Below are 12666 nucleotides of genomic sequence, written 5' to 3'. Positions count from 1 at the left end.
TGAGCCACGGCCGCTGAGCCTGCGCGTCCGGAGCCTGTGCTCCGCAACGGGAGAGGCCACAACAGGGAGAGGGCCCCGCGCCCCCAAAAAAAAAAAAAAAAAAAAAAAAAAAAAAAACATAATAAGTCATTCTCCAGTCTCCCTTTCCCTACCCCTTAGCAACTGCTAATCTACTTTCTCTGTTGATTTGCTTATTCTGGATATTTCATATGAATGGAATCATACAATAAATATTCTTGTGTCAGGCTTCTTTTATTCAGCATAATGTTTTGAAGGTTCATCTATGTTGCAGGTTGTACCAGTACTTTCTGTTTGTGGCTGAATAATATTCCACCATATGGTAATAACCACATTTTGTTTATCTCATTGTCAGTTGATGGGCATTTGGGTTGTTTCCACTTTTTGGCTATGAATAATGCTGCTATGAGCATTTGCCTGCAAGTTTTTGCATAGATGTTTTCATTTCTACTGGATGTATACCTAGGAGTGGAATTGCTGGGCCATATAGTTACTCTATCTTTTACTTTCTGATAAACTGCCAAGCTGTTTTCCCAAGCAACCACACCATTTTACATTTTCACCAACAATGTGTGAGGGTTTAAGTTTCACCACATCCTTAGCAATACTTGTTACTGTCTTTTGATTATAGCCATCTTAGTGGGTAAGTGGTATCTTACTGTGTTTCAAATTGACATTGAGCATCTCATTCATGTGCTTATTGGCCATTTATATATCATCTTGGGAGAAATGTCTGTTGAAATCGTTTGCTCCTTTTTAATTGGGTTTTCTTTTTATTATTATTGAGCTGTGAAAGTTCTTACATATTCAACATCTAGTCCCTTATCAGATATATGATTTGCAAAAATTTTCTTGCATTCTGTGGATTGTCTTTTCCATTTCTTGATAGTGTCCTTTGAAGCACGATCATTTTTAATTTTGATGAATTCAGTTTATCTGTTTTTCCTTTGGTCACTTATGCATTTTGATATCATACCTAACCATTTCATAATTTGAGGTCATAAAGATTTTTGCCCATGTTTTCTTCTAAGAGTTTTTAGTTTTAGATCTTACATTTAGGTCATTGATTCATTTTGAGTTAATTTTTGTATATGGTATGAGGTAAGGCTCCAGTATCACTCTTTTACATGTGAATATCCATTAGTTCTTTCCCCATTGAATTATTCTTTCTCCATTGAATTATCTTGACAGATTTCCATTTTAAGGAATTTAAAACCTGTTTGTCATGATTTGAAACAAAAGGTTTGCTGTCTTTCCGTCTGAAAGCTATGTCCTAATTACAGAGTATAACTTGCTGTAAAATTTGAACGTGACACACTGATGCTTTAAGTATTACCTTACCCTGTTGGCCGATTGTATCTGAGATGATAGGATGACAGATGAGCTGGATATCTCACAGTAATAATTTTCCCTAGTATGAAAGCTTCTTTTCCTCTTTATAGGATTGATTTGATTTTATAAGATCTTATTTTACTTATTTATTACCTTTTTAAAATTATAGTTAATTTACAATATTGTGTTAGTTTCAAGTATACAGCAAAGTGATTTCAGTTATACATAAATATTTATAGATACTCTTTATCAGATTCTTTTCCATTACAGGTTATTACAGGCTACTGAGTATAGTCCCCTATGCTATATAGTAGGTCCTTGTTGTTTACCGATTTGATATAGCAGCTTATTTTAAAAGCAGCTAAGTCAGAGTTTGAGATGGCTTGTAATCTGTCTTTTTCTATTTTGTATGTAAGTATTTTTTCTAATGTCAACAATTAATGAAAATACTGGCACAACTTGGGGGAGAGGCAAAAAGTGAATTATTAAAATAATCAGTTATCATACTGGTCAGGCCTTAATTTTTCTAATCAGTTTCTTAGAATACCATGAAGGGATCTGTCCTCCAAAGGAAACCCAGTAGTGACCATTTACTTTTGCTATTCTGTTAATCTTAATTTCTGTAGTCTACAGATTATAGAAATAGTTATATATATTTTCATCATTGTGGCTTCTCATTAAGCATCTGATATTTTCATAATTTCAGCCTAGAGATGTTGGACAAAGTTGAGCCCCCAACTATACCAGAAGGTTATGCTATGTCCGTGGCATTCCATTGTTTGCTAGACCTTGTACGTGGAATCACTAGTATGATTGAAGGAGAGTTAGGAGAGGTTGAAACAGAATGTCAGACTACTACCACTGAAGCAGTTTCTTCACCAACACAGTCATCAGAACAGCAAGAATTACAGTCAACATCAGACCAAATGGATAAAGCAATAGGTATATTATTATGATTCTGTATTTTTAATTTTTATTTTGAAATAATTTTAAATTTACAGGGAAATTGCAAAAATAATAGTTTCCATATATCCTTCACCATGATATTCTAATTGTTAACTACAATATTTGCGTTATCGTTCTCTCTATATACATGTCACTATACTTTTTTTCTGAACTATTTGGGAATAAGTTGCAGACATGAGGCCTATTACCCCTTAGTACTTTAAAGTGTATTTTCTAAAAATAAGGGCAGTTTTCTACTTAACCACAGTATAGTCACCATCAGAAATTTAGCATCAATTCAATATGTCATTGAATCCCAAATGTCCTTCAAATTTTGCCATTTGCCTCAGTGATGTCCTTTATGGTCTAGGATTACATGTTGAATTCAGTTGCATGTCTCTATACCCTCCTTCAGTCTGGAACAATTCCTTAATTTTTCCATGTTTTATATGACCTTGACATTTTTGAAGAGAACAGCCCAGTCAACTTGGGTTTGTTTTTGTTTCCTCATAATTAGATTCAATATATTCATTTTTGGCAGAGCTACCACAGAAATGTTGCTATGCTATACACTGATGATGTTAACTTTTATCATTTGGTTAGTATGATGTGTGCCTTGTTTCTTCAGTATAAAGTTAATTATTAACTTTTTCTGGAGAAATACTTTGAGACATCTGTAAAAGAGAGCTTTCCCTTCTTCCTCATTTATTTTGTTTCATTTATTTATTTGTATTAGTATAGACTCTCGGATTCCTATTTTATTCAAAGAGTTACAATCTTTGATTATCATTATTTGGTTTAATGCTCATTATCCCTGACATGGCCATTTGGGACCCCTTTCAAGCTAGCCCCTGTGTCCTTTTATCGTCCCATGTCATTTTGTCATTTTCTGAGCACTACCTTACTGTCTGATACAGCAAAATGTTCTAAGATCATCTTGGATTTTTCTTGCCTAACCTAGGAGTCAGTTATTTTTCCAAGGAGCCCTAGTTCCTTTTAGTGGAGAATAGTATTTAGAAACTAACACATGGGCATTAGGTATGCTTCTTGGTACATGAATAGAAATATACACATACATGAGCACACATCTATCTACATTTTAAAAATATGTATCTTGGGACTTCCCTGGTGGTGCAGTGGTTAAGAATCTACCTGCCAGTGCAGGGGACACATTCGAACCCTGGTCTGAGAAGATCCCACATGCTGTGGAGTAGTTAAGCCCATGCGCCACAGCTACTAAGCCTGCGCTCTAGAGCCTGCAAGCCACAACTATTGAAGCCTGAGCGCCTAGAGCCCATGCTCTGCAACAGGAGAAGCCACCACAATGAAAAGCCCACATACTGCAATGAAGTGTAGCCCCCGCTCGCCGCAACTACAGAAAGCCTGCGCGCGGCAATGAAGACCCCACACAGCCATAAATAAATAAATTTTTAAAAAGATCTTTAAAAAGTAAATAAATAAAAATAAAAACATATATCTCTCTATATTAAATACCATGAGGTCACACCAATTTTTTCAATTCCAGTTTAATACCACAGGGTTTACTTTTAACTTTCCATATTTGTAATTTCCTTCTCCAACAGTGAGAAACTTGATCCTATTTTACTCTGTGTATTTACTTATTTGCACGATATACAGAGTATGTAACCAGTCTCGTGGCTGAGCCTGCTTATCACAGTGTCTCACTGCCAGCTGGTCACATAGGCCGAAAGTTTGGCTCAATGAAATGGAAGGGAATAGGAACTGATATTATATATATAAATATATATATATTTTGAAGATCACTTTTGTAAGAAAGATCTTATCATTGATATGTTAAAACAACTCAGTTTTAAAACTTCTTGGGAATTCCCTGGCAGTCCAGTGTTTAGGACTTTGCGCTCTCACTGCTGAGGGACCAGGTTCCATCCCTGGTTGGGGAACTAAGATCCCACAAGCCACACAGCACAACCAAAAAAAAAAAAAGACTTCTTGAATTCTGAAACTATGGTATGGTTTTAAATTTTTCATTTATTCAGATATATATTAAATGTTACAGCTTTATTATTTAATAATTGAGTTGCTTTTGGAATATTTGCTATATTACCAAGTGATAAGGGGGATTATAGAGTTTGACATATTGTCAAGTGCTGTGACATCTATAATTATCATTAAATATTGTATGTTTTTCCTTTAAGTTAGTAGAGCTGTTTGGGAAGAAATGGTGAATGCCTGCTGGTGTGGTCTGCTTGCTGCACTCTCACTCCTTCTTGATGCCAGGTATTAAGTCTTTGTAAGTTTTATATTGCATGTGGCAGTTAAAAAGAAAACAACAAACCATTAAAATGGTTTCCTTAAATTTATCCTGAGAATTATTTCCTAATACTAGTTTTTATGTTCGTGGAATGTTATTATTTTTCTGCCATCCTCTTCCCCCATCCTATCACATGTTATAATGGAAAACACAATCCTAAAATAACAGAATGCCTTTTTCTTTTCTTTTTTTCTTTTAACATCTTTATTGGAGTATAATTGCTTTACAATGGTGTGTTAGTTTCTGCTGTATAACAAAGTGAATCAATATACATATATCCCCATATCTCCTCCCTCTTGCATCTCCCTCCCCCCCCATCCCACCCCTCTAGGTGGACACAAAGCTCCGAGCTGATCTCCCCGTGCTATGTGGCTGCTTCCCACTAGCTATCTATTTTACATTTGGTAGTGTGTATATGTCCATGCCACTCTCTCACTTCGTCCCAGCTTACCCTTCCCCCTCCCCGTGTCCTCAAGTCCATTCTCTACACCTGCGTCTTTATTCCTGTCCTGCTCCTAGGTTCATCAGAATCTTTTTTCTTTTTTTTTAGACTCCATATGTATGTGTTAGCGTACGGTATTTGTTTTTCTCTTTTTGACTTACTTCACTCTGTATGACAGACCATCCACCTCACTACAAATAACTCAATTTTGTTTCTTTTTATGGCTGAGTAATATTCCATTGTATATATGTGCCACATCTTCTTTATCCACAGAATGCCTTTTTTATTTTAAGCTTTGCTACTACTTTTACAATGATGATGATTATATTATTCAATTTTTTGATGTTTTTCTTCAGAATTATAGAATTTACTGATTTTAAAATGCTTGATATTTTTAAGTCATATCTTTGAGTTCTTGACCATTTTCTTCATTAATGAATATATGTGTCATAAATTGCTTTTAACCAGTTCAAATTTTCAGATGTTTATTAGTTAAAAGTTCTTCTTAAGTAGACTGATTTTGACAATGTTTTAAATAGATTTTCTTAAAACTTTACTGACTGCCTAGTTCCACATCATGTTTGGCAGAATAATTTAAAAGAAGTTAATCATACTAAATAAAATACTTTTTCTTTTCAGCACAGATGAAGCTGCCACTGAGAATATTTTAAAAGCTGAACTGACTATGGCTGCTCTTTGTGGAAGACTGGGCCTTGTAACTTCAAGAGATGCCTTTATAACTGCAATATGCAAAGGTTCCCTGCCTCCCCATTATGCTCTTACTGTATTGAATACCACCACTGCAGCCACACTTTCCAACAAATGTAAGATTTCAGCTTCCTCAGAGTTCTCTTCATCTCTCGGGGTGACATGGCATAGGGAAGAGATCATAGAAATTCTGAGTTCAAGCCTCTGCTTTTCCACTCACTGAGTCTCTGACCTCTGTGGGAAGTTAATGCCCCTGAGCCTCAATTTCTTCCATCTTTTTAAAACAGTGGAGGTGGGAGTAGGGCAGAGTAATACCAATTTTAAACAGTGATTGTGAGGATAAAAGAAGATAAATCTAGAAGTCCTTTGTAAACTCTAGCATACTGTTGAAATGGGAGTGGTTAGTTTGTTTTGTTTTTAATGGAACTAGTAGAACAGTAATGTTTGCCACCACTTAGATTAAGTTGACATTCAAAATTTTTTATCTTGTTGATTACTTTGTTACGTTTTACATGTCATATAAATAAATTTCAGTGTGATGCTGTTTTCAAACTGAAAATGTGAGTATTGGTCTCTCTTCAACTTTAAGTAGAAAAGTTTACTGGGAATACATGTTTAAAATAGTAAGTGTCCTAAATTCTATTTTGCTTGTGAAGCAATCTACCAAAGTTTTATAATTTGTTAAAGTTATGTATAAAATTACTTAATATTTGCCTAACTTGTCTTTGTTTTTGCACTTCCTTAGTTTTCAAAATGTTTGCATATAGATAATAGGTAACTAAATAAGTGTCATAGTTGAACTTATTTTAATCAAATTAATGTTTTAAAATATAACATTACTTTGAGTACAACATGAAAAGTATATTTTAATTATTTAGGTTTTCCTTTGTGTTCTAGCATATTCCATTCAGGGCCAAAGTGTTATGATGATCAGTCCATCAAGTGAATCTCACCAGCAAGTTGTGGCAGTGGGTCAACCGCTAGCAGTCCAGCCTCAAGGGACAGTAATGGTAAAGTACTTTTTCTTTTCTTGGTAACCATTTAATACTAATTAACTATCAAGGAAATCTTTCGTACCTTTTTTTATGTTTCTCAAAATTCATCATTATACTTACTTTTATCTGAATGATACTTTTAGAAAAACTAGATAAATACGGAGTGACATTATTACAACCAACTATGATAACACAACTTTAAAGCAAATGAATTTGTTCTGTACAAAACCATCCAAGCCTATTTTCTTAACATTTTTGTTTTTTAGTAAAAAAAATTTGAATACGTTAATACCTCTTTATAAGCTTATAATTTTCAAGAATGCATAACAGTTCTTACAAATATATCCTTTTTTAATATAGCTAACTTCCAAAAATATCCAGTGTATGAGGACTTTACTTAACTTGGCACACTGCCATGGGGCTGTTCTTGGAACATCATGGCAACTTGTCTTGGCAACTCTACAGGTATGTTGTAGCCTCTGGGTCAGAGGCCAATGTTGTTTTTATATCTAAATGCTAACAGTTAAACTCACCAGTGCCTGTCGGTCCTTTGGGCAGGCCTGAATAGACAGTAAGTATGAAAAAGGAGAAGTCAGAAAAAGAAAAAAGACATGGCTCATATTGTACAAAGCAATGGGATGTTTCTTATCATGGCCTGTTCTACTGCCTATGCTTGGTGTAATAAGTTTTTTGTATGAATATCAATTACTAATTTATATTTAGTTATTGGATACCTACTACTGATTTTAGTTTTAGTTACTGGAATTTTTGTAGGTTTATAAATTTCTTTGTTTTGATTTTTTTTTTTTTTTTTTTTTTTTACAGCATCTAGTATGGATTCTGGGATTAAAGCCTAGTAGTGGTGGTGCCTTGAAACCTGGGAGAGCTGTAGAAGGACCCAGTACGGTAAGCTCTAGTCATTCTTACTCAATTAGTACTTCACAAAATGTTTGTATGTTACATTTAATTTTATTCTTCTCTTAGGTTCTAACAACAGCAGTGATGACAGATTTGCCAGTGATTTCCAACATACTTTCAAGATTGTTTGAAAGCTCACAGTAAGAGTCAGTTTTTTTAATTGATACAAACGTTATTGTTAGCTGTATATTTTAGATCAGAATGTCTTATTTCTTCTTTTTTTTTTTAGGTATCTTGATGACGTATCATTGCATCATTTAATAAATGCACTTTGTTCCTTATCCCTAGAAGCAATGGATATGGCCTATGGAAATAATAAGGTGTGATATTCTACCTTTCTGTGTTAAATATGGTATATTATTTTGTTTAATAAAGTGTATATTCATTATGATCTTAGCGTTTTACAAGTGGGACTAATACCTTGTAGGCTAGCCCTGTTCTGTTGGGTTTTTACATTTATGGTGGTTATTTGTTGAAGGGTGAGTGAAGAGGACATTTTTTGGCTTATGGTATGTGCCAATATGTATTATAATTTTAAATTGTGTCCATTTCTCTCATGTACTGAATTTTTTTTTTTTTTTTTTTTTTTAGATGTTGGGGATAGGAGTTTATTAATTTATTTATTTATTTTTGCTGTGTTGGGTCTTCGTTTCAGTGCGAGGGCTTTCTCTAGTTGTGGCAAGCAGGGGCCACTCTTCATCACGGTGTGCGGGCCTCTCACTATCGCAGCCTCTCTTGTTGCAGAGCACAAGCTCCAGATGCGCAGGCTCAGTAGTTGTGGCTTACAGGCCTAGTCGCTCCACGGCATGTGGGATCCTCCCAGACCAGGGCTCGAACCTGTGTCCCCTGCATTAGCAGGCAGATTCTCAACCACTGCGCCACCAGGGAAGCCCTGTACTGAATATTTTTAAAAATATTCCTATAAAGAATAATTCAACACCACATTTATAAATGTGTTCCACAAAATGTTACAATAATCCTCATGACTACAACTTATGATTGGAGCAGTACAAGTTTTAAACCAAGGAATATATGTCTCAGTTTCTCTTGCCTTTTTTGGGCTGGAAAATAAGGTGCTCATCATTTCTTTCTGAAGGTAATGATTCTCCCTACCTTGAAAATTAAATTTTTGCTTTGTTTGTTGACTAAATGAATAGAACAGTACTTTTGAGAACATTTCTTTCTATACTCAAAATATCATTTTCTGTTAAACTTGGAAAAGCATGGGAATATTTGGGTTTATTTATACCTTAGAAATTATTTAAAATAAAATACTTTCTACATTTTAAAATGAATAAATATAGTACTTGGACCATTTACAAATAAATTAAGACACCCAGAAGATAATTAGAAAAGCAGAGAATGCAGCTTATGGTTTATTTAATATCCAACTGTAGGATCCAAAATTATGTTGTCTGCCTAGTCCTTAATTATAATTCTGGGTACTGTGGCTTGTCATCTTGGCTCATGTAATTCATTTAAAGATTAGCCAATAAGATCTTATTAGGACAAAGTTTTGTATATTAAAGCACATAGAGAATTACATAAACATGCAGGTATTTGAAAATATATATTATAGTTTACTCCAAATCAAGGCAAGGATAATATGAAATACAGTGAAGTAATCAAATTCTTGATACCGTCAGTAATCCTACATCCTTAAGATAAATTAACACAAAAGTATAATATTTTTAATAGAGTACCTTAATGAAGTCTGAGCAAGTTTATATGGTAATGGCTTGAGTATTCACTCAACAAGTACAGTATGTTTACTATGTACATGACACTTTGCTAGAAAATATAAAGGAAATGTAAGATTTCTACTTTCAAAGAGCATGTAAACCACTTGGCCCATGGATAAGTGGCAGTTAAGGTGGTAAGAGAGTCTAAATAAATGGTACAGATATTAAGTGATATGAGACCTATTTTCTGAATCCTTATTGACTTGTTACATAAGATTTTTTAGTACATATTTTTACTAAAATGAATTAAAACTAATCAAGATAAATTTGTGATTGGAGCTGAATATTCAAGGAACAGTGGGAGGTATATATGTATGAAAGGGCAGGTTCATGGAAGTCAGAGAAAAATGTTACATGAAGTCGGGATCAATGAGGATTGAGAAAAAAAATAGATTTGAGTATTATTAGTTTATTGTTCACCTTGAGGAGTATAATTTCAATAGAGTTGTAGGAGTAGATGTGATATTTCAGGGAGGCTTGGGGGGAACAGATGTTGAGAAAATGGATACACTGGAATAGAGATGACTTCCCTGAGAATGGGGTCACATCTCTCCATTTTAGGATTTAATTTTGTAAAGTAATGTAGTGAATAAGGAATGGAAATAAAAGTTTGTAAAAGTATTCAAGTATGAACTTTATAAAAATTATTTTTATGGAGGTGTAAAACAGTTTGTTATTCAGTTGTGTTTTTTATAAAAATTTATAAATGTTCAGATGTTAAAATAAGTAGAAACGTTTGTATTTTTTTACTTTTTTTTAAAGTTTATCAATGTCAGCTGTTCTGAGTGAGTTAAATAGCTTAGGAATTAAAATGTATATATCATTGTCCTTTAGGTGTGGCTTTAAAGTGACCAGTCATCTCATTTTTGGTCCTCACTTCAGGAATTTGTGCTAATGTGTTGAGGAGGTAGCTGATGGTAAAGCTTGCAAATTACTTCTCAGAAGAGGGCAGTATTGATGATACTTGTGCAGGCATATTACCAGACTCAGTATCACAACAACAAAAATAATAAAAGAGCTATTATTCTTTGTTTACTGTATGTCAGGTACTAACGTATATTTATTTAATCATTTAAGACAACTCTGTCAGGTTCAGTAGTAATAACCCCTTTTTACAGATGAAATATAAAACTAGCTTAAGTAACCTGCCTGGGGTCACCTATTTAGTAATTGGTAGAGCTTGGATTTGAACCCACATATGTCTCATTCCAGAGCTCCATTCTTTTTTTTTTTTTTAATTTATTTACTTTCTTTTATTTTTGGCTGCATTGGGCCTTCGTTGCTGCACTCAGACTTTTTCTCTAGTTGTGGAGAGCGGGGGCTACTCTTCATTGTGGTGAGCAGGTTTCTCACTGTGATGGCTTCTCTTGTTGCGGAGCACCGGCCCTAGGCACGCGGGCTTCAGTAGTTGTTGCACACAGGGTCAGTAGTTGTGGCTTGTAGGCTCAGTAGTTGTGGTGCACGGGCTTAGTTGCTCAGCGGCATGTGGGATCTTCCTGGACCTGGGCTCGAACCCGTGTCCCCTGCATTGGCAGGCGGATTCTTAACCACTGTGCCGCCAGGGAAGCCCCAGAGCTCCATTCTTAACCACTTCACTTGTGGCTCTAAGTTTTGTGTGCATCAAAGTCAGGTATGGCATTTTTTAAAAATGCACAAGTCAGGGCCAGTTTCTAGGCTTCATGAATATAAGAATCTTTGGGTATGAGGTCTGGACATATACATTCTTTTAAATGCTACGTGATTCCTCTGTGTATCCTCATTAGAATAAGAAGAAGGAGGAAAAGGAGGAGGTAATACTAGGCAATTTATGAGGATTTATTATGTGCCAGGCACTTTCTAACGTGAGGTCATTTGTGTATATTATTATCTCCATTTCATAGATTAAAAAAAATTAGTAGCCTTAAAAAAGCATGAAATTTTGCCATTTGCAACAACATGGTTGGACCCGGAAGGTATTATGCTTAGTGAAATATGTCAGACAGAGAAAGACAAATACTGTATGTTATCACTTATATGTGGAATCAAAAAAAAAAACCACAAAACAAAACAACTCCCCCAAAAAACTACTGAATGTAATAAAAAAAAAGCAAACTAGTAGTTACCAGTGAGGAGAGGAAAGGAGGAAGGGGCAAATAGGGTAAGGGAATTAAGAGGTACAAACTGTTATATATAAAATAAATAAGCAGCAAGGTTATATTGTATGGCACAGGGAATATAGCCAATATTTTGTAGTAACTATAAATGGAATATAATCTATAAAAATTTTGAATCACTGTGTTGTATACCTGAAACTAATATCATAAATCAGTTACACCTCAATAAAGAAAATTACTCAAGGTTACATAGCTGTTAAGTGATAGTACGACATGTTAAAAGTTCATAGACATCAGTCTTAACTACTGTATCATATTGTCTCTAGAATGGTGAATTTTTCTACCACAAAAATTTTTAGGGTACCTACAGCATTAGCACACACAGGAAGTGTCAACCTGACTATATTTATCTTAGACCCCAGGGTACTTGGTTCAACGGCTTTTACTAGGAAAGAAAGATAATATCACTCATTTCCATAATAGATTTTTATCAGCCCTGTAAAAATGTTGAGTATAGAATAATTATGAAATCTTTTTCCTTAAAAATTGTAAAACTATTAGCCTCTTAATTTGCTTTTAAAATTTCAGTTGTCTTTTTTTTTTTTCTAATGCATTGTCTCCTTTTGAAGTACCTACCACAGCCACTCATCAAAAAATTCTCATGGTTTTAGTCAGCTTAGTTTTCATTTAAGTATATTTTACTACCTCTATTAATATTGGGTTAGAGATAGTTGCCCTTTGATCTTTTTACTGAAACTGTTCTTATAACACATGGACCAGGTACTCTAATTTAGCCACTTATGAGGTACACTGACTCCCTTTCTGGTGTTGAAATGCAAGCGACTGAGGAACGAGGTTTGTCTTCTGTCTCTGCAACTTTTCTGTTAGTGTCTAAACTGACAACGCTTATCTCTGCCTCTTTTTGATGTCACGCTTCTTTCCCCTGATCTCTGTTGCCTCCTTTCTGCTTTTTGTTTTGTTTTTTTTCATATTTCCTGATATTAACACATAAACCCTGAGCATTTGAAGACTTCACTAATAAGAATATATACCAGTCAGCTTAGCCTGCCGTAACAAAATACTGTAGACTGGATAACTTAAACTATAAAAATTAATTTTCTTATAGTTCTGGAAGTCCAAAATCAGGTTGCCAGCATGATCAGTTCTGGTGTGGACGCTC

At 34.6% G+C, this 12666-nt stretch overlaps 1 protein-coding gene across 3 annotated transcripts in view; it reads left to right on the top strand.

The window, feature by feature from the left end:
* The window catches only part of MON2 (MON2 regulator of endosome-to-Golgi trafficking), a 124343-nt gene that overhangs the window by 55021 nt on the left and 56656 nt on the right, over positions 1–12666 (top strand). For 2 of the 3 annotated variants that reach the window (XM_007450187.1, XM_007450188.1), the window contains exons 12-19: positions 2057–2292; positions 4473–4554; positions 5670–5854; positions 6636–6748; positions 7094–7198; positions 7559–7639; positions 7718–7791; positions 7881–7971. In XM_007450187.1, the coding sequence (XP_007450249.1) occupies positions 2057–2292; positions 4473–4554; positions 5670–5854; positions 6636–6748; positions 7094–7198; positions 7559–7639; positions 7718–7791; positions 7881–7971 (967 nt within the window). The remainder of the gene's footprint in view (positions 1–2056; positions 2293–4472; positions 4555–5669; positions 5855–6635; positions 6749–7093; positions 7199–7558; positions 7640–7717; positions 7792–7880; positions 7972–12666) is intronic. The other variant, XM_007450189.1, reaches the window with a different exon arrangement.

The sequence above is a fragment of the Lipotes vexillifer genome, unplaced genomic scaffold (genome assembly GCF_000442215.2).
Source record: "Lipotes vexillifer unplaced genomic scaffold, Lipotes_vexillifer_v1.1 scaffold837, whole genome shotgun sequence".
Classification (NCBI taxonomy): Eukaryota; Metazoa; Chordata; class Mammalia; order Artiodactyla; family Lipotidae; genus Lipotes; species Lipotes vexillifer.
Note: the sequence above shows the minus strand (reverse complement) of the source record. Positions and strands in the feature narration are given on the sequence as shown.